Below are 20,774 nucleotides of genomic sequence, written 5' to 3'. Positions count from 1 at the left end.
CCTTCACAAATGAGTAAATTTCATTCCTCATAAAATTGTGCCTGTTCCTGTCACGCTGGAAACGTTTTCCCCTATAATGAATGAATCCTTCTCAATTGTTGATTTTCATTCATGCTGGCATGATTCCTGTAATTATTCCCCCCACCCCCTTACTTTTTTGGGGCCATCGAGCGTTGGTTGTGGCGAGAGCGGACGACCGCCATCGGCCGTGGGTCGGGCTCGCTGGGAGAGACTTCTCCGCCCGCCATCTGTTCCTGTTCCTGTTCCTCTTCGACCACGCTGACTTCCTGGTGCGAGAAGAGACTTGTCACAACAGAGCGCAGAAAAACTGCACGCCCGGTCAGAGCAGGTGATGATCTACCCTTCTGGTCTCGGGTCTTCCGGCTGTCACCTCCAGGAACAGGTACAAACTCAGCAAGGACAGCACACACCTGGAGCAGTACATCTAAAACGAGCATGAAAAATAAAAGCCCCAATGTTATTTCTTAGTCGCTCACCAAAATCATCCAGACCGCAGATTTTCTTTTTATATAATATATTTTTAATCTTGTGACAGGTTGAACTTCTTTTCCATTGAAAATTTTTATTCTTGTCATTTTGCTTCATGTCCTCAGTAATGACTTTTTTTTTTAAACTCATAAAATTGACTCCCCCCATCATTTTGAAATTCTCTTTTCTTAAATATGATTGTCATTTTGCAGCTGGTCTCATAGAATAATTATGCTTTCCTTCATTTGAGTTCGTTCTTATAAAAGTTAACCTTTTCCTTGTAAAGTGTATGACTTTTTTTCCCCTTGTATATTTGGACTTTTTATTCTATTTTGTTTTTTAGTAATATTGGAATTTTTTTTTTTCCATGCGAAATTTGACTCGTACGATGAGACTTTTTTTCTCTAAAATGTTTTATTTTTCGTCTAGTTTATTTTATATTTGTAAAATGTAACTTGTACTTTTTTTTTTACTTTTAGGAGAAAAATTGTTTTTTCTCATGTGAAATTAGATTTTTTATTTTTTTTCAAAATTTTGCAATTGTTCTTCCCTTTTAAAATGTTTGACTTTTCCCGCGCAAAATGATCGTTTCACATGTAAAAAGTCATCGCTCTGCCTCATAATACCATTTTCATCAATTTCATGCTTTGAGCGGATGAAATAGATGATATTTTTGCGTGGATGTAAAAAAAAAACTCAAACAAATTTTGAAGTTCTTACCGTCATAGCGGAGCGCTGGGCTGCGTTGCGTTTTGGTGTCTCTGGTGTGTTGGTAAATGTGGCGTTGCCGCTATTTGTAGCCACCCGTCCAGGGCGGGTTTTTATATCGCGGAGGGGCTGTTTAGGCTAACGGCGGGTGGCGGGACAATTACTCTCCATCTCCATCTCCACGTTATCAACATCTAGAAAATTGTTAGCGACACGCCTTGGCGCACGTTCACATATTGCGATAAGGGTCCGGTTTAGTGGTCTTAAAAATTCCATTTGGCCTGTTTTCTATAATATAGTACTGTCGACGTATGAGTTTTATTTGCTCCACGACCAGGTTTGTAACTCAAAAATCGGCATTCCCAACTCAAATGAATGAAAATTGCATTAATCCGTTCCAGTCCCCTGGAAAACATTTATTTTTGGGAGGGAAAAAAACCTCTTAAAGAAAGCACTCGAGAGTGTTGTATTTTCTAAAAACAGAGTAATAATTAAGAATAAAACAATAGATCCTAGATGGCTTTCCCCCATAATTTTTCAATATTTCATTCTACTCATTAAAAAAAAAATCCCTCAGACTGACATTTTTACCTAAGAATTCACTTTTGCATCCTGTCATAAATTCATTTTTTTTTTTTGTTATTCTACCCCCTCCAGTTTTCATTTTATAATGGGATAAATCCATTGTGAAATATTATGCATTTGCAACTGTTTTGTTTTCCGTTGCAAAACCACACTATAACGTGTCAAATTGTCTTGTAATCTTGATTCCATCATGATCCCGCTCCCCCCCCCCCCCGCCCCCTTCTTTACTACGACTTGCGTTGCGGGACGGGTGGGCCAACGTGGAGCGAGCGCAGACGTAAATAAAGCCAGCCACTTTCAGTATTGTGACGCACTGAATGATTAGCGGCCTTATCGGGGGGGGGGGGGGCCTCATCAGTGGCCTCGTGTGGATGTGGGACCACCCAGTGTGGACACCACCCCGCACACTAGACAGGCGTCTTTACGCCCTAGCAAGCAATTTGTCCCCCCCAAAAATCAACACAAATGATATTTGTGATCTTTAATTCTTTTTATGTAGCTTTTGAATTTTTTTCATGATGATTATATTTTATATTGCAGATTGGCTGTTGTGGATTTAGTGTGTTGCTTTTTTTCTGCATAATTCTCCAGATCGCATGATTCTGAGTGTTATGCTTATTTATTTGCGACGGACGCGTCAGTGGAGTCACGAGTGGAGTCGTGTCGCCCTCTTGTGGACTCGAGCGGTACAAGGGCAAAAACCGTCCGATGACGTCAGTGTCCACGAGCGTCTTATTTCGAAGTGAAATCGAAACAACAATCAAAGCCGCAAGCGTCACGTTATAATGCACACATCTAATACAGGATAACTTTCCGATGGAGTTCCCCGAAGTGGCAACGTAAAGCACGGGCGTTTCCGGTCACTTTAATTATTGCCGTGTGATGACCCCGCCCCCCCCTTACAAAAAAAAAAAAAAGGGGGGGGGGGTTGCGGGGAGGAATCGTGAAGACGCCGACGAAGAAACCGAAGAGGGATTCGTTGCCGACCAGACCTTTCGGGTGTGGACTGGAAAGTTGGTTCAGGCTTACTTGGAGGAGCACAAACCTGGTGAGCTTTCGAGTTGTTTTTGTGTGTGTTGTGGTTATAGGAAAAGATCGCATCCATGTTGTTTCCATTTGAGAATTGCTTTCGTCGGGAGCCCAAAATGTCGCCGTTGAAGCTCATTTCGGAGATATTCATCACGGGAACTCCACCCAAGCCTCAATACGTTTCGAAATGTGACCTCAAGCGACACTAATAGGGATGGTTTTTTTTTTTTTTTTTGGTGACATTTTGTCCTTTGCGATTCGACCCAGGTGCTCCACCACTTTCATTAGTTTCCGAGGAAGGACAAAACAGGAAATTCAGGAAGCGGTGGACCGGAAGTGCATAGAAACCACAATCAATCATCATGTCCGGTCAGTTCCCAAGTCAATCTTTTGGCTTTTGCTTTACTTTCATGCTATTAGTCAAGAATTTTCACCTTTTCTGCCGCAGTGTAAGCGTCGGTTCTTGGAAAATTCCGTCAACGCAGTAAATTTCCTGTGACCGTTTTGCCAGGTTACACCCAGCAGGGGCCCTACCCGATGACCCATCATGGTGGCCAATCAGCGGCCCCCTATCCTGCGTTTCAGGGCGGCTACGGGGACCCCAGTCAAGCCCCTGCTCCGGGGTTCAACGTGGACTACAACCAAGGCCCGCCTCCTGTCATGTTTCAGCCGGGGCCGATGGGGGCAGCCCCCCCTTACGGCGGGTCGCCGGGGCCGGCGCCGTCCATGCCCGGCCCGGCTGCACTGATTCCTGTTGGGATCCCGCCAGGACTTGAATACCTGACTCAGGTAACTCATCACAATGGAATAATACAGTGAATACCCTGTTCTCGAACAAATCGGTTTTCGAACGAAAATTGGTACTCGAACGTCCCCAACAATACCCGGAAATAACATAACGCGCGCGACCCGACCAGCTTACCCATGACGTGCGTTAGTGTAACGCAGCCTCTGTACACAGACGTGTCCCGATAGTTACATTTACGGACTGTTTTTTCTTCTTATTGAGGACTATCAACCCCCGATCGTTGCACCAAAGAAGTGACACTAGATAGCCTAGACTACTCTAGCATACATTTAAAGCAAAAAACAAATATATTTCTTAAATCATTTTATTATAAAGTATTTGAACTATACATGTGTTTCTACTATGCAGTTTATTTTCAAGAAAAGCTAAAAAAAATGCTTTAAAAAGCCACATTTTTTAAGGGTTGGAACGCATTATTTCTTATTCCATTCACTGTAATGGGAAATCTCAATTTGGTTTTCGAGCAAATCAGTACTCGAATAGCCTTCTGGATTGTAGTCGAGAACAGAGGCTGTACTGTATATATATTCTTGTCATATCAGTCGTATCTGGTGATGTGTTCTGACCTATGTACAACCTGTTACGTTGGATTGTGTAAAAGATGGGTGTGGCGCAGTCGGGGGTGGTGGTGGGGGGGGGGGCACCAAAACACTGACTCATTTCCATTGTCAAAATTCAATTAAACGAATTCTTTTATTTTATTCCCGTTTTAGATCGACCAGATTCTGATTCACCAGAAAGTGGAGCTTCTCGAAGGTTAGTTAGCCTGCTCTCGAAAAAATGCGCGCGCCGCGGCTAACCGGGTTGACGTTTCTCAGCGTTCCTCGGCTTCGAGACCAACAACCAGTACGAGATCAAGAACAGTCTGGGCCAGAAGATCTACAAGGCCAAGGAGAAGAACGACTGCTGCACCAGGAACTGCTGCGGCTCGCTGCGCAGCTTCGACATGAAGATCAAGGACAACGCCGACCGCGAGGTCATCCGCCTCATCAGGCCCTTCCGCTGCGTGTCCTGCTGGTGTCCGTGCTGCCTCCAAGAGGTCAGTTTTTTTTTTTTTTTTTTTTTTCTGTCCGCTGCTGACCCCGGCGTTCCTCTCCTCTGACTGTGCGCCTTTTGTTTTCAACGCTAATTGGAAGAGCGCGGCCCTCTGTTATGTTTGCTCACATGACGCCGAGCAGCTGCTAGCGCGTCCGTGACCGCGCAAATGGCTCGCTCGGCGGTGTTTTTGTCCGGATCTGAACAAATATGTACGACCTGGTCTAACTTGAGCCGACTGCGCCCCAGATGGAGGTGCAGGCGCCGCCGGGCACCACGGTGGGCTTCGTCAAACAGGACTGGCACCCTTTCCTGCCCCGCTTCTCCATCCAGGGGCCCAACAAAGAGACCCTGATGAAGCTGGAGGGGCCCTGCTTCGCCTGCAACTGCTGCGGCGACGTCAACTTTGAGGTGAGCCGAACACAACGCCTTTTTGTTTTTCTAAAGTGCCACTGTCATGAAATGGATGATTTTTTTTTTAGTATGTTATGATTGGAAAAAAAAAATAGCAGCCGGTATGGACCCATCTGTTTTGTTCACCACAAAACACGATTTTGACGTCGATGGCTTTTTGAATCTCCCGCCGAGAAAATCCTCTCGAGGGATTTGTTTTTCGACAAGAAGCAGGAAGTGACATACGGGGCAGTCGTGGACTCAAGCGGTTTCGTCTGTTTATGCTAACTTTTACATGCTGTAAGGTAGCTCGTTCTTCCTTCGCGTTAGCCAAAATGCCGCTCCGTTGCATTGCCGGTTATTGCTCCAACACTCGGGTGGATGGCTTTACCCTTCAGACGTTTCCAAGAGACCCGGTTCGTCGTGAAAAATGGATTGCACGGGTGCAGGGGACGAGAACTTCGAGGGTTCCAAATGACAGGTAGGTGTGTGTCTAGAGCTACTAAAAAAAAAAAAAAAAAAAAAAAAAACTCTTGTATTTAATCCGTAAGTCAGGGGTGCTAAATGTGTCGATGTCCGCATTGGAAGGCTTCCTTACGGATCCTCACCGGCCGTCGGCCTTGTTGGGGGGTTTGGCTGCGGCGGCGTCGGCGTCGCTCGCGTTTTTATCACTGCCGCACGGAGATGAATCGGGCGGGGAGATGGTTTGGCCGTGATCCGCATATCATCGAAATATGGCTCGAAACGATAAGGAACTCGGTTGTGAGACGTTCTCTTCTTCGAAAAGAGCTTCCATGTCTGATGTTATGTGGATTTTTTTCACTTCAATATCTGTAGGGATGACCCTTGCCCTTTCATTTAGGATTTTATTGAAAGCCCCTCCCCCCTTTTGTCTGGTCTCGTACGAGCGCAGCTGACGGGCAAAGACGGCGACGCGCCCATCGGCCGCATCAGCAAGCAGTGGAGCGGCCTCCTGAAGGAAGTCTTCACCGACACGGACAACTTCGGCATCCAGTTCCCCCTGGACATGGATGTGAAAATGAAAGCCGTCCTCCTGGGCGCCTGCTTCCTCATCGTACGTTTGGTTCCGAAATTGTCATTCGGTGGTTTTTGTTTTTCAAATTTTTATTTATTTTTTTTTCTATTTCCAACCCCAGGATTTCATGTTCTTCGAGAAGGTGGGCGAGGCCAACCAGCGCAGCTCGGTCTTCTCGTAAGACGGGGAAACGACGAGTCCAGGAGGGGATTTTTCTTGTGGGATTTCCCTTTTTTTTCCGTCCGTCGACCACTCGTCGCTCACCGCTCCAGTAGGAAGCGCTTCTTTGCATGTCGGGTCAAATATTAACGCATTATTTATGATTGCGTTGACGTGTCAAACAAAGCAGGGTTTCCCAAATGCGACGTGGGTCAGACATGAATTAATAAAGGCTGCACGTTCACTGTGAGAGGAAGAAAGTCATTTTTTTCCCCGTAAATTTAACAATTCCTTGTTTAAAAAAAAAAAAAAAAAAAAAAATATATATATATATAATATATATATATATATATATAGTAATTTTACTTTCTTGGAAAAAATGTAATTAATTTTGGGAAACCCTGCTTTAAACGACAGGTTCCCATCCGCGCATTCAAATTAGTGTCATGTAGTGCGGGCCAGTATTGGCAGGGTGAAGTGGATCGGTCCAAATATGTACAGAATTTGTCAAAACAAAAAAAAGTGCACTTGCCGTTGGGTTTTGTTTCCCACTTAACTGGTGCCAGTCACCCAGCGAACGGGATTCCGAATTTCTGCCTTCCACTCAAGTGCCTGATTGTTTTGCCACGTGAGCGATTGTTTATGCTACCTCTGATTCACTTTTCTACATCCCATTTCAACACATATTTTTAATCTCTTACAAAACTATCATATACATTCATATTAAAGCTTTTTGATGTTCGTGTCACAAGGGTTGTATTTTTTTGAGGGGGGGGGGGAATCACAGAATCCAAATTATTGTAATCTTGTCAGACTAAAATGGGGAAAAATTTGTATTCTGACAGGAATGAATTGTAAACGGATGTCGTCTACATTAAAATTGGGAGAAATATAGTGCAAAAAAAAGTTTTGTCATTTAAGAATCAAGTAGAGAATGTAGTGGATGTAGTCCCAGATTTATGACATCGTAATTATACAAGAATTTGTCAAAAGTGAAGACAATGCAACTTTATTAAACAGAATATACAAAGGAAATATAAGTAGTGATCTATAAAGTGTCAGAAACATTTTTTTTTTTTTTTTTTAAATTTTCTTGTTCAAAGTAAGGGCATTCTACATGCGTCTGTCGCCTCGGTCCCTCTCGCCGGAAGCGGAGCGGTCGTCGCGCGACCAGCGGATCAGGTAGCGGCTGGCCAGCTGCAGGTTCCACTGGTACCTGGTCAGGATCCTCAGGCAGTCCTCTCTGGAGCACAGACTCAGCGAGTAGAGCTGCTCCAACTGGGGGGGTCGACACTTTGTGTTATTCTAACGTCGGGTGCGGCCAATTGCTCAAAGGCGGGGTTCTAATATTGCGTTTAAATTAAGAAAACCCAAAGTTGTAATTTCTCGCCTTGAGCTGCTGCTCGGCTCGCAGCGGGTTCCATTCGTTGCGCTGCAGTGCGCCGCGAGCCTCTTCGATGGTCACCCCGTGCACGGCGTCCATCACCTGAACGCGACACGGGAACGGCGAGACTCTAGAACGCGCAGGGTTTACGAAGTGGTCGTGTTGCGGTTACCTGCGAGACGAGGCCGTCCCTGGCGTAGTACGCGGGGGGCGGCTTCTCCCTTTCGCGAGGCCGCTCTCGTCCGTCGACTTGCTCGTCCAGCTGAGGGGTGGAGCGCGCCAGCTGGGACGTTTTGGCTAGGTTGGCTGGGCGGGGGGCCGGCGGAGACGCAGGCCAGGGGCAGCTCGAGACCGGGTGCACGGTGGGCCGCCTCTGCGGCTTCCAGTTGCCGCGCTTGAGGTTGGGCGGCGGCGGGCGGGGGGGCGGCAGGACGCTGGCCTCGCTGAAGCGCCGCGGGTCCTGCTGGAGCACCACGCTGCGGGCCGCCATCACCGGGGGCCTGCCCTGGGGGGCCGACGGGGGCGCCCGCGACGGACGTCCGCTCAACACCGACTCCAGGCTTCGAGAAATACCTGATGATGATGATGATGTCATATTTTTACAGCAAAGTTGTCATCCTACTAACGAGCAAAGCTTTCAAGAAATATTCTGGAGAAAAGGAGGCGAGAAAGAAAGTGAAACCTGAACGGTGTTCCGACTTCTGTTTGAGCGATTGCGCTACCTGACATTTTGCGCAGATTGGACGGCTCCTCCTCCCTCGGGGCTTGCCGCCACCCGCCGGCGCTTCTGCGCGCAACGCGAAACTAAGTAAGTGAACCCCCACACCCCCCGAATAAAGACGAGCGCCCGACGCGTCGCGGCGACTGACTCGTCCAGGTTCTCTGGCGATCCCCAGCAGCGATCCGGATGGACGTCCCCGTGAGCGGCGTGGTGCAGGCTGCCCTTCACCGGGGGCGAGATAAAATCGGGGACGGGGTTGGCGACGGCGGCCGGCGGTGTGATGACGCCGGGAGGGAACCAGCCCACGCTGAGCGTCCTCTGGTTCTGTCCTCGCCACTCGCTGAGCTCCAGCCTGCGTGGCGAATATGGGACGAGATTGTTGAAATCCACGCACGCCTTTCCGGCCCCAACTTTATTCCCGGCGGTCTTTACCCGTGTTCGATGACGGTCACGAGGTCCCCGGGCGCCAGCGCCAGCTTCCTGGGTTCCGCAAACTCCCTGGCGGCCTGCGCCTCCACGGGTTTGGCTTCGGTCACCATGGCGATGAGCTGCGCGAAGTTGGGCCGTTCGGCCGGGTTGCACGCCCAGCACTTCCTCATCACGGCGTAAAGCGCTTGGGGCGAGTCGGGCGGCCTCTCCAAGCGCTCGCCCTCCCGCTCCACGCGCCACAGGATCTGGAACCGGCACGCAGGCTCAGGAGCGGACCTGCCGACAAACCGGACGCGCTCTTACCTGTCTCCCCGATAGACCGAACCACGGCTCTTCGCAGTACGTGAACATTTCCCACAAGGTGACGCCGAACATCCACACGTCAGACGAATGCGAGAAGGAACCCACGCGGAGACTCTCTGGAGCGCACCTGAGTGGCGGCGAAAAAAAACTCAAAATCTATCCTGCTTGGGGAGGGGGGGGGGGGGGAGAATCCTCACCAGGCGAAGGGGATCCGCCTGTGCGCCGACATGACGTAGTGGTCGGCCTCGTGGCTCAGGCCCCTCATGAGTCCAAAGTCGCCGATCTTCACCATCTCCCTGGACGCCAGCAGGACGTTCCTGGCCGCCAGGTCCCGGTGGATGAAGCGACGCGACTCCAGGTAGTCCATGCCCGCCGCGATCTGCCCGGCGAAGAGCCACAGACGCGCCAGCGGGTACTCGAACTGCCGCGAGCGCAGTGTGTCGTACAGCGAGCCCAGCTGGGCCAGCTCGGTCACCATTTTGAGGGGCTGGATGAGGACCACGCCGTAAAGGCGGATGATGTGCGGGTGGTCCAGCGACTGCATGGTGGTCACTTCTTGCAAAAAGTCCGTTAATGTTTCCGCCTGCCGGGACATGCTGCTACGGAGCGATTTGACAGCCACGGGTAGCTGCAACGGGGGGGGGGAAAAAACATTCATTTTTATTTAGCTTTTGCATTGTAATATTCTTTAAAATAGATTTTAAGAATTGTAAAATTTTTTTGTATTTTTGATGTTATTTCATAATGTATATTAGATTTATAATGTGTATGTATATATTTTGTTTTTATTGCTTAGGCATTTATTTTAATATTGAATATCATGCATGGTTACCTTTATTTATGAATGTCATATTATAATCAATGTTTTTGATGCAACGTGGTCGGGTTTGTGATTTGTCTTACAACTCTTCCGGAGGGCGTGTGCCACTCTCCCTTCTTCACCACCCCGAAGGAACCCGAGCCCAACTTCTCCCCCAGAACCAGCTCGCTGTCCTGGATGAGGCTGGGCAGGGCCCGGCTTCCGGCTTCCGGCCCGGGCTCCCCCACGTCTCCCCCGTCTGGACCGGGACCGCGACCGGTCGGCCCCTGCGTGCGAGGACATCGGCGCGGATGAGACGGCGAGTACGCCGGCGTTTGTTTCCCCGCTCGCTCGGGTTAATACCTTGGGCACCCACGAGCGCCAACTTCGGGACGTTTTGTGGCGTTTTAGTGCATCCCATAATCTTCTTTGCGCTTCATCAAAAAAAAAAAAAAAACCACGATCAATATTGTGGAGCATCGGTGACCAAAAACCTTGACCGGACCATATGGGGCTCACCGGGTTTGCTGATACCGATCTGCTCCAGGTCGGCTTCCTTGACGTAGGCGAAGTGTTCCGCGCGCGTGATGTTGAGGCCGTCGCGGACGCGCAGGTAGAACTTCTCCAGCTGGACCTCGGCCAGGAGTTGATACAGCCATTGCGTGTCCTGGTCCATCGGCGGCGTGCGCTCTGACCACAACACGGCAGCCGGTGGACAAAATTAAGACGGTTTCTCTACGGAGGGATTTCAGCGTGACCTCGAATAAACAATACCCCTCAATCATGAAATGTGTAAAAAAAAAAAAATGAGTCAACATTTTAATTACACACCGACTGCGTCATTTCTAATGAGAAAACAAAGCATAAAAAGTAATCGGCAATGAGCATAGCAGTGTAATTGTGGAGTTAGTAAAGTGGAGCAAGACATGACAGGTACATGATGTGTAAAAATGTCTTTCAAAAAGCGTTTGCGTGATACCAGTGTGGCGCTTACTGTCCAGAACGAAAAGTTGTTTGACAGCAACCTTCTTAATCGCGCACGAGCGCTTTCTTCAAGCCAGGTCGTGACGAGCCAGCCATGACGGCCGCAAATCTTTGCTACCTCGCCGGATCTTCTCGAAAAAGGACATTGCGGTCTAACAAATTTCAAGCTTTCACAACGACAACAAAATAAACATTACAAAAAAAAACAAAAAAAAAAAAAAACACGACAAAATGTCATTAAGAGATCGTTCAGTAAACAAAACAGTCTAGGATCGTACCTGTCTGGGAAGTTAAAAAAAAAAAAATCAAAAAACTTTTTTTTTAACTTAGTTCATTTCCGGGATAGGGCACGCCCTTTTCCGGTTATGGCTCACCTGGAATCGGTCCGCAAACGACTACTACGTCACGTGTTTTTCTTTTTCTATCCTTTATTTTTTAAAAAGTCAAAACAAATCAAGCTCCAAATCACTCTACCGAAGCAAAAATTTCGGTTTAATGTATATTTATATATTTTTAGACACCCCCGTTGCATGTTGTGGGTCGAACTAACGTGTTCGGGTTTAAAACTCATCTGTTATACTGTTGTATTTCGTAAGTTTCCACTAATATTTTGAAAATATATATTTAGGAAAAATGACACCTAGAGCCATGAACATTTTGGGATGGTCAAAAGAACACTAGGGGAGTTAAGGGAGTAAAATAGAAATAATAAACTAACCGCATATCCATTACCTTGATGTTTGCTTTACAAGTCTTATTTTATCACGACAACAACTACAACCCACAATTACAACTACTTTATGACTCATTTAAAATATAAAACTTATTTCATTGCATAATTTGAAATGCCACTCCTCAAAATAACAATAGTACAGGCTTAGCTTACTAATGTGAATGTTTATAGAATAGTTTTGAAAAGATACATTTTGTCCCCCCTCCGAAAAAAAAAAAAAGAAGATTATCAATTTTGGTTGTACAGCTGTACCATTGCAGTCATATTCAATAGTTGCACTCAGGGTAAAAGCGTGTTTTCGAAAGAGTTTCTCCCACTCCACAGCGGCAGTCGTCGAGCAGGTCGAACCGGAGTTTTTCCTGCCCGCCTCTGACGTCGATGTTTGGATATCACAAGGCTGTGACCTTTGCCCTTCCTGCGACTGTCGCTCCTCCTGCCTGGATGAGCAACAATTTTGTTGTTGTTGTTGTTCCCTTTCTATAGTTGGGGGGACAGAAAGGCAATAATAAAAATGGGTGACGACTGGCTTGTTGGGGGATTTGAGTTATTGTGCTCTTAGAAATATGATCGCCATTACATAATTCTTGGATTAGTTCTGCCAGGGGACTGGGTGGGGAAGCTTTTTCCCATCACAGGCCATTGCAGACAGTTCACATGAAGTCCACTGAAAAGTTTATGACTATACATCATGAGTATTTTATGACAAACAAAAAAAAATCACATTTAAAACACACAATGTATTTAAAATATGTTAAAATGGAGGTTGGAAGGTTGTTTTCCAACCTGCGCGTCTCGAATAATTCTAGGCGAATACACAGCGTCCTCTTGTGGTAAGAGAATGGCACATTCGGCACGAAACAAGGCCCTTAAATTACATTTTGATTTAAAACCCACCCTGACTTGTATTTTTATTAATTGTATATACCAATTATGATTTTATTGAGTTTTGTTTTCTTTTTCAATGAGCCCGAATAGTTAGTGGTGAAATAAACACCGTTTCCTGTAGTCGTCGCGTCAGATTGCGTCATCACAACTGCGACAGTAATTCTCCAGCACAGCACAAACTATGACACGCTGTGCTTTAAATATCTTGTTTTCCGTTGTGTTGTGATTTCATTTTTACCACAAAGTAATGGTTATTGAATGAATGCTCCAATTCTTGTGTTTATCGGCGTATATATGGGTGGGAAACGAAGTTTAAAGGCACATCCGTAGCGTGGCCTAAGCCCCAACGATGCTCCAAGTATGTGAAGTCAAATGTCCGGCGGAGTGTCAAAGCCTCCCCGGTGGTTTCTGGTCGGCCGTGGACGTGTGGATAGAAAAGCCTCACGTGGTCAACAAGCGGATTTGCGGCGTTCAGGTGACTGACTGTGAAGAAGAAGAAGAAGCAGCGGCGCTGCTGCGTTCACTGCCCCAGTGGGACGTCACGGTTGGGAGTCGCCATCCCCGCGATACTCACCGAACATGTCTGACCTCTCAAGTCAGGACGTTTATCCCCAAAGTCAACATCTATGGGACACGCAAACAAAAGGAGCTTGTTGTCAAAGGTGACCGCTTAAGCTACAGCTACTTGTTGACTGTTGAGAGTTTGAAACCAGATGATTTGGACAATTCAAAACGGGCTGTCCATCATTGAAATAATTACCGATGAATCGATTAACGGTAACATTTCTCTTTTTTTTTTGGTAGACTTGGATGGGCTGCAGGTGACGTTTGTTCCCTTTGAGCAGCCCGAAGCTGGCCAGCCGTCAGTGAAAAAGGACAACGTTTACGCCATCAAGCTGTGCCCGCTCGACTCTGGCCGATGGTGAGCGGCGGCCGTGTTTTCGCCGGGCTCGACCGGCAGGCTCCGATTTTCAATTTTGTCAAAGACCGATTCGGATGTGTAATACTTGCCACGCAATCACTGATGAAGGTCGCGGTCCTTAGGGCGCTGCAGCTGCACGCGCGGACGGCGGAGACGTGGCACTCGGATGGCGTGGCCTACCCCAAGCTGCCCTGGCTGGCGGGCGACCTGCTGCCGAAGCTGGCGCGGTGGGCGGCCGCGTGCAAGAGCAGCGAGCGGGCCGACACGTTGTCGCTACTGCCCGTGGAGAAGTACAGCCTGGTGTACCAGCGGCTCAAGGACAAGTACAAGGCCATGGTCAAGGTCAGCGCTACGACAACGGCAACGTGGGCGGGTTATCCGTTTGAATGTATCGCACAGTGACGCATTGAAAACTGCTGAAACAATCTGTCGGTGGTTTGAGCCGTTTTATTGTTTTGTACCTACTTTTTTTTTAATCATCAGTGTTGGCAATGCCATCGCTTTTTGCGCGTTTTCCTTCCCTGTTAATATTGAAATTTGACTACTAAAACCGTCAATGGCAGCGAATGTGTTTAAATGAAGAGCGCCATCTAAAAGAAGCACTACGGTGGACTTGTATTTTTTTTTTTTTTACCCTATCCCCAAAGTATTCACTTTTTTTGCCCCCAGGAAAATATATATACATATATATTTTAATTGTAATTGTCATAAATTTTGCCCCTATCAATAAAGAAAATCCACCAAAAATTACCGCTAACTAGCACAGCTAACATCAGCTTGTTTCCACTCTGATTTTCAGTAGCAACTTGTTTGTCATTTTGTTGTTGCAGCACATTTAGATGTTAAAAAAATATTTTTACATGTACTTCGGTGAAAAGTAATAAACCCAGACATTAACGTCTTTAGGTGTGGCCCGAAGTGACGGATCCGGAGAAGTTTGTCTACGAAGACGTTGCCATCGCCACCTATCTCCTGGTTTGTGCACAAACTGGACTTTAGCATTAGCATTAGCTCCACTAACGTGCATCTGCCGGCGCAGGTACTTTGGTCCGAGGAGCGAGCGGAACTCGGCGCGGAGGCCCGGCAGTCTTTTGTGGACCTTGGCTGTGGAAACGGACTCCTGGTGCACATACTCGCCAACGAAGGGGTGAGGCTAACTAATTTTTAAAAATACAGTTTTCTCTTGTAATGTTTAAAAAAAAATTTGCGTGAATCGATATAATTTTCCCTCTCACAATAACAACATTATTCTCATTAAATGTTTGTTTTTTTTTTTTTTTTTTTCTTCTCCCCTGTAGAATTGGGACATAAATTCCAATACATTTTTGGTCAATCTGCTCAATCCTGACCACAGGATTTGTTATTTTTTTTTTAATGTCGTTGCAGCACCCCGGAAAGGGCATTGACGTCCGTAAAAGGAAGATCTGGGACACGTACGGCCCCTACACCGTGCTGCAGGTGAGCCTGGCTTTGCGCTAGCCGAGCTCGTCCTAGCTCGGTTGCCGCCAAAGCCTTACGTGGACCAGCCCGCCATTTTCCCGTCGTGCGTCCGCCGCCGCGCGTTTTCCAGGAGCAAGCCATCACTCCCGGCGAGAGCTTCTTGTTCCCGGAGACGGACTGGCTGATCGGGAACCACTCGGACGAGCTGACGCCGTGGATCCCCGTCATGGCGGCCAGGCGAGTTGTTTGAACGCCTCCCGATTGTTCCGGTGCCGCCCCCAGTTGATGTTTACTGCAAAACTGAAAAAGAAAACAAAAGACAAATTCATCATTTTCTATAAACGCACCAAAACCCAACCTTAATGTAATCTAATGAACGTCTGCTAGCTTCATGCTAACATGTAATGCAAAAGGCTATTGACGGGCTGGTGGAAATTACCGCCAATATAAAAATGTATGTGTGTTTGGTAAGCGTGGGCGTCCGTTGTTAACGTCGGTGCGCTTCGCAGGTCATCCTACTCGTGCCGCTATTTCGTCCTGCCGTGCTGCTTCTTTGACTTTTTCGCCAAGTACCGGCGGCGGCACAGCCAAAAGTCGCAGTACGAGGAATACATCCAGTTCGTCGGCGAAGTCAGTCGAGTCAGCGGCTTCCGCACGCAGGAGGACCGCCTCAGGATTCCTTCCACCAAACGGGTATGCCCAATAAAATAAAATAAAAAAAAAAATTCATTTAAGTCAGATTTATAATTCTAAAATTAACTTTAATGAAGTGATATTTGTACAGTGCATTAAAAGCCGTTTTTCTTTTATTTAGTAAATGTAATTTTTGTCCCAAAAATTGTATTTGTTTTCAAATTTTAAATTATTGGCACAAGAAAAAATATTTTAAAATGTAAAAAAAAAAATCCTTTAATGCATTAAAGCTTAGAATTAATTAATTTTAAAAAAGATTGAGATTGGAAATACACCAAAAAATGCATTCAGTAGTTTTTTTTTTCACTTCGTAAATGCTGCTAAGTACATTAAAAAAATATATATTTGAAGCGTCTTTTATATGTTTTGTCTTTCATGTGATGAAATCATTGTTATCCACGCAGGTGTGTCTGATGGGTAGAACGCGGACCTACGAGGCCTGCGACGAGGCCCGGGCGGAAGCTCGCCGAGCCGCTTACATCCAGAGCCGCCCCACCGCGTCCGAAAGCGACGGCGCCGGGGACGGCTGGGGGTCTGGCTTCCGGCCTCGAGAGCGCGTGGAGGCGGTGCGAAACTGCACCGGGCTGTCCCGAGACCTGGTGGACCGCGTGGTCCTGCGCGTGGCCGAGGCCCTTCTGGGAATGGCCGACGATCGGCGTTCTCCCGGTGATTGGAACCGAGGAGGTAAACAAACACGGATCCGCTCACGGTTGATGTTGATTTTTTTACTAAACATCAGGCAAAGACAATTACACGTAAAACATCTTTTTGTTTAAAATTGTCATTCTAGCTCAATGCTAACACACAATTCAAAACACACTTGACGGGCTAATGAAACTAGCGTCGGTGTGGTTGCTGTCATTTTTTTCACTTCTATGCATACGCACAGGCCTCTATTCTTTATCCTCTGCAACAAAAAATAACAAATATTACTGCAACTTAATTGTGAAGGTCTTCTGTTTCATGATCAAATATCCGTATTGTATTTTTAAAATTTTTTGGGGGGCTTGGTTTTTGTTGTGAATTTCATTCAGGGAGCTTGTCGCTTGGCCAGGTGGCTGCGCTGTTGCGTCACGACACCCTCAAGCGGCTCAAAAACGAGTGCGGCGGCCTGCAGACGCTCCTCAAGAACCAGCACCAAGTTTTTCGAGGTATGCCTGATATCTTCATCGCACGCTTATCCTCACAGGGGTTTCAATTTGTCTTTTAGTGGAAGGAGGACAGGTGCGCATCCGGGACTGGCGAGAGGCAAAGCCGTGCCCTCCTCTTGCCGTGCGGCACGGCAAGAGGAGGGCCCCGGTGTCCCCTGGTGCCCTCAAAACCCGACAGTGCTGGTTTGACCGCCACCACCCGCAAGGCTGCCCCCTACTGGCCGAAAAGTGCACCTTCGCTCACGGACTTGATGAGCTCCGAGTGTCCTCTGGACCTGCGAGGAAGAAGGCAAACGAGCACCTTTGAGGATGTTTAACGTCAAACTTTGCAAGCACGAGTATTTCAGATTATTATTATTTTTTTTTTTTTGCAACATTGCCGTTATGACAAAAAAGTCAGGAATAAGACATTTTATTTTGCAAAGACTCAATTTACGACATAAAAGTCAGTTTTAGAAAAAAAAAGTGTTTCGGATGATAAAAATTTGACAAAAGTTTGTTTTTCTAAGAAAAAAAACCATCCATACTCCACACCGCTTATCCTCACGAAAGTCGCGGGAGTACGAAAAAAAGGATTTTTTTTTTTTTTTTTTTTTTCTCCCTCAAAGGCCGGACCAAGCGGATGACACAACACGGAATCGGGCTCAAAGAACTCTCGGGCGAATCAATGAGCGGGCAGGACACGACGTGCTGCGCCATGAATAAAACACGAAAGGATTGCTTTCAAAATGGACCTTTAAGTGCTCTGTTGTTATTCGCCCCCCACCCTTTTAGGTCTGCACATGAAAGACACCATTCTGGGAACAAAGCCAGAGCCCCCCAATGCTATTTTTAAGAATATATTTTTACTACTAACATATGTTTTTTCTCATTTATGGGGAATGGAAATTTACTGTACAGAATTTGAGTATATGCTTAACAGTTAGCAATAGCAATTCGTATTAGTGCACTAGCGATGACCATTTTAGATTTAAAAAAAAATGTTGCATGCACATTATATATATACATCTCTCTCAAAAATAACATGGTCCTTTGTTGTTGTTTTTTTTTTTTTTTTTTTTTTTTTTTTAGCAAAGTTTATCATTAGCTTAACTCTGCGCGTGGTTCTGGGTTTGGTCCTGGAAGAGAATTTTTTTTTTTTTTTTTTTTTTTTTTGTGGGTCTACTGTATATTTGAAGGAAGAGAATTTTTTTTTTTTTTTTTTTTTTTGGGTCTACTGTATATTTGAAGTCCACTTAACCGGGTTGTTGCAGCCCTAGAAAGACGACTGATTATGAAAAGGTGAGATTAATTTAGATTGTTAATGTATAGTTAAGACTTGTTTTTATGTTGAATATGTCACCCAATTGTCCGTGTTATTCTATAAGCGGTATTGTGTTTCCTGTGCACATTTGTCTTTGGGTCAGCGTGAGGTGCGTAATAGGGGTGGGGCGTTTCGGAAGCATGGTGACGACCGCCCGCTTCAGCACGCCGGATAGCGCCCGTTGCGACCCGCGATGGACGCGGCCGATGCGGCTTGCGCGGCGTTCCTGGCGGCGCTCTCCGCGCTGTCTCTCGCTTCCAACCTGTCGGTGCTGCTGTGCTTCGCCCGCAGCGCCGACATCCGCCGCCAAGTGGCCGGCGTGTTCATCGTCAACCTGTCCGTGTGCAACGTGGTGACGGCGGCGCTCCACGTGCCCGCCACGGCGGCGGGCGTCGCGCGGCGGCGGCAGCCCTTCGGCGAGCGGCCGTGCCGCGCCGTCGGCTTCTTGGAGCTCTTCCTGACGGCCAACGCGGCGCTGAGCGCGGCCGCCCTCAGCGTGGACCGTTGGGTCGCAGTGGTCTTCCCGCTGAGCTACTCCAGCCGGATGCGGCGCCGAGACGCCGCGGCGATGCTGTGCTACACCTGGCTGCACTCGTTCACCTTCTCCCTGGCGGCGCTGCTCTTCTCGTGGCTGCGCTACAGCGACGCGTACGCGTCGTGCACCCTTCAGGCGTCGCGCGACTCTGGCTACGCCGCGTTCACGATGCTCTTCCACGCCAGCAGCTTCGCCTTGCCGCTGCTCACGCTGTGCGTGGCCTACCTGAAGGTGCTGCGGGTGGCCCGCTTCCACTGCAAGAAGATCGACGTGGTCACCGTGCAGACCCTGGTCCTGCTCGTCGACGTGCACCCGAGGTCGGTGCGCCCAGGTCCATTTGTACAATCTTTTGTTTTTTTCTTCTCGTTGTTCACAGTGTTATTATTTTTATATTAGAGTTTGCGTGGGGAAAAAAAAAAAATCAGTTTCTTGTTCATTGTCAAAACTTGCGTGGTGAAGAACTACTTTTGTTTCGACATAACAACAACAATACTCTTAAGTTCACATTTAAGTGTTGAGTTTCTATGCTACTGTTATAACGATCAAAAAATGACTTTGTATTAATATTATTGCCTCTATATGTTTTAGATTACTGTTCCAATCAGATTATATTTATTATTATTTTTTGCATTTATTTCAGTTCCCAAAATGCCTGATTTATTGTGCTACATTATAATGATAATAATAATTGTTTCAGTCGCAGTCAGAATTTTTTTTTTTGTCATTTACGATATGTATCCCACTCTTTTGTTTTTATGAAAGCCTACACATATCGAAGACGGTGTTTTCACTTTCAAATATGAAAAAAAAAAAAATCCAAAAATTCTCTTTTTTTATTCGACTCTTGACAGTTACAAGACACCAAAAAGATCATTTTTTTCTTTTTTTTCTACACCAAGTCCAATATATTGCATCTGTTTGTCCTCAAGCGTGAAGCGGAGGTGTTTGGCCGAGCAGAAGAGGAGAAAGCAGCGAGCCGTCAAGAAGATCAGCGTTTTCATCGGCTCCTTCATCGTCTGCTTTGGCCCCTTGGTCTTCACAAGGTAACCAACGCTAACGCCGACTTGGAAGAGACCAGATTGTCCAGCGTCTCCGCCTCTGCAGGTTGGCCGAGCTTCTTCCTTTTGTGGACGTGGACCGCCGCTGGGGTCTGGTCAGCAAGTGCTTGACCTACAGCAAGGCGGCTTGCGATCCCTTCGCCTACTGCCTCACACGGAAGCAGTACAAGAAGGTCTTGACCGACACGGCCGAGCGGCTTCTCCGCCGCAAGGCGTACCCGTCGTCCGGCCGCAACAGCTCGGTGCGCTTGGAGAACGACTACTGCCTCCGAAGGATCGGCTGAGCAAAGACGTTCTTTGGTTTTGGGTCTGGAGTTTTCAAACTCCTCATTAAGATAAATATTTGACTTCTCAAGTCGTCAATGGGGGTGAATGTGTCACCAGGAGTGGTGGTTGCTATGAACTTCTTTCTTCAGCAGTCAACGTGGCGAGTGGTTTCCCAGAGCGACTCGCCACTCAGCATTTTCACTAGCCACAATTTTGTTGTCGGAATGCCGCCCTTTTAAATGCAAATGACCCTGTTGCACACCCAAAAACGAGACGACATAAATGGTTTAACGCTACAAGAACCAGCGCACGTCAGACTTCGGTCCGAACGAGCCCACTGACTTCGGTGAGTCTCTTTTAAAATAGAAGCCTGAATAGGATCGAAAAAGGAATATCCTGCATTTCAACTCTTTGTCTCAGTTGTACAATCAGTATCCGCAGCAATAGACTTTAATTCTGCTTTTCATATTTTGCAAATACTGTAGTAGCGAACAAAATTAGTCCCTCAAAAACATGGGGGGGGGGGGGGCAACATTACACTGTATTCTTATGTGAGTTTTGTCCTGTGGTTAATGACCTGTCTCGTCTCGCAAATTTGTGCAATCTCGTGTTTGATATCTGCCATTACTTTTGAAGTAAAGCGTTTCTTCAACAGAGCCACAGCGCCTCCGGTTCATTAGCCCGACGCCACAGGTCGCGTAAACCTCCACCCGTCAAAGTGGCCAGTGAGCAAGGCAACGTCAACCGCCGCAACTGAAAGCTGCCCGTGTTTGGCGAGTTAGCGAGCGGTCACGTTAAGCCCCGCCTTGGAGGATATCACCTGTTGCTAATGCTAACTGGAAATTTATTGTTGAAAAAAAACAAAAACAAACATGCATTGATTGTAATTATTCCATCAAACTTAAATGGCAAACTTCAAATAACA

General features: G+C 47.0%; 4 protein-coding genes across 7 annotated transcripts; 3 read left to right on the top strand and 1 right to left on the bottom strand.

Annotated features, from left to right (window-relative positions):
• The first annotated feature begins 2,681 nt into the window (after positions 1-2,681).
• LOC133494964 (phospholipid scramblase 2-like) lies at positions 2,682-7,321 on the top strand. The gene is made up of 8 exons (XM_061809282.1): positions 2,682-2,830; positions 3,079-3,180; positions 3,323-3,600; positions 4,333-4,375; positions 4,438-4,658; positions 4,904-5,065; positions 5,961-6,122; positions 6,205-7,321. The coding sequence occupies exons 2-8, from the start codon at positions 3,174-3,176 to the stop codon at positions 6,262-6,264; spliced, it is 933 nt and encodes a 310-aa protein (XP_061665266.1). The 5' UTR covers positions 2,682-2,830; positions 3,079-3,173; the 3' UTR covers positions 6,265-7,321.
• Positions 7,182-11,186, bottom strand: tnk1 (tyrosine kinase, non-receptor, 1). Of its 3 annotated transcripts, XM_061809278.1 has the most exons (13): positions 10,873-11,186; positions 10,398-10,568; positions 10,242-10,312; positions 9,983-10,165; positions 9,555-9,707; positions 9,277-9,458; positions 9,080-9,206; positions 8,780-9,021; positions 8,496-8,699; positions 8,309-8,413; positions 7,799-8,199; positions 7,633-7,728; positions 7,182-7,520 (listed from the first exon to the last, which is right to left on the bottom strand). In XM_061809278.1, exons 2-13 carry the CDS (start codon positions 10,552-10,554, stop codon positions 7,291-7,293), a joined length of 2,151 nt encoding a protein of 716 aa, XP_061665262.1. In that variant the 5' UTR covers positions 10,555-10,568; positions 10,873-11,186; the 3' UTR covers positions 7,182-7,290. The 3 variants fall into 3 exon arrangements, with proteins under 3 accessions (XP_061665262.1, XP_061665261.1, XP_061665263.1); XM_061809277.1 differs by having other exon boundaries at positions 9,277-9,707; XM_061809279.1 differs by having other exon boundaries at positions 8,349-8,413; positions 9,277-9,707; positions 10,873-11,183.
• Positions 11,187-12,205: 1,019 nt separating this feature from the next.
• On the top strand, positions 12,206-17,419 carry trmt44 (tRNA methyltransferase 44 homolog). Of its 2 annotated transcripts, none has more exons than XM_061809280.1 (11): positions 12,206-13,142; positions 13,285-13,402; positions 13,525-13,744; positions 14,309-14,377; positions 14,442-14,549; positions 14,789-14,860; positions 14,973-15,079; positions 15,352-15,535; positions 15,940-16,219; positions 16,570-16,686; positions 16,725-17,419. In XM_061809280.1, exons 1-11 carry the CDS (start codon positions 12,830-12,832, stop codon positions 16,991-16,993), a joined length of 1,857 nt encoding a protein of 618 aa, XP_061665264.1. In that variant the 5' UTR covers positions 12,206-12,829; the 3' UTR covers positions 16,994-17,419. The 2 variants fall into 2 exon arrangements, with proteins under 2 accessions (XP_061665264.1, XP_061665265.1); XM_061809281.1 differs by having other exon boundaries at positions 12,211-13,142; positions 16,746-17,419.
• Positions 17,420-17,926: 507 nt separating this feature from the next.
• LOC133494649 (G-protein coupled receptor 26-like) lies at positions 17,927-20,463 on the top strand. The gene is made up of 3 exons (XM_061808660.1): positions 17,927-18,841; positions 19,454-19,567; positions 19,629-20,463. The coding sequence occupies exons 1-3, from the start codon at positions 18,183-18,185 to the stop codon at positions 19,864-19,866; spliced, it is 1,011 nt and encodes a 336-aa protein (XP_061664644.1). The 5' UTR covers positions 17,927-18,182; the 3' UTR covers positions 19,867-20,463.
• Positions 20,464-20,774: the final 311 nt, after the last annotated feature.

The sequence above is a fragment of the Syngnathoides biaculeatus genome, chromosome 21, assembly GCF_019802595.1.
Source record: "Syngnathoides biaculeatus isolate LvHL_M chromosome 21, ASM1980259v1, whole genome shotgun sequence".
NCBI classification, from domain to species: Eukaryota; Metazoa; Chordata; class Actinopteri; order Syngnathiformes; family Syngnathidae; genus Syngnathoides; species Syngnathoides biaculeatus.
This window is presented reverse-complemented; position numbering and strand designations above follow the sequence as displayed.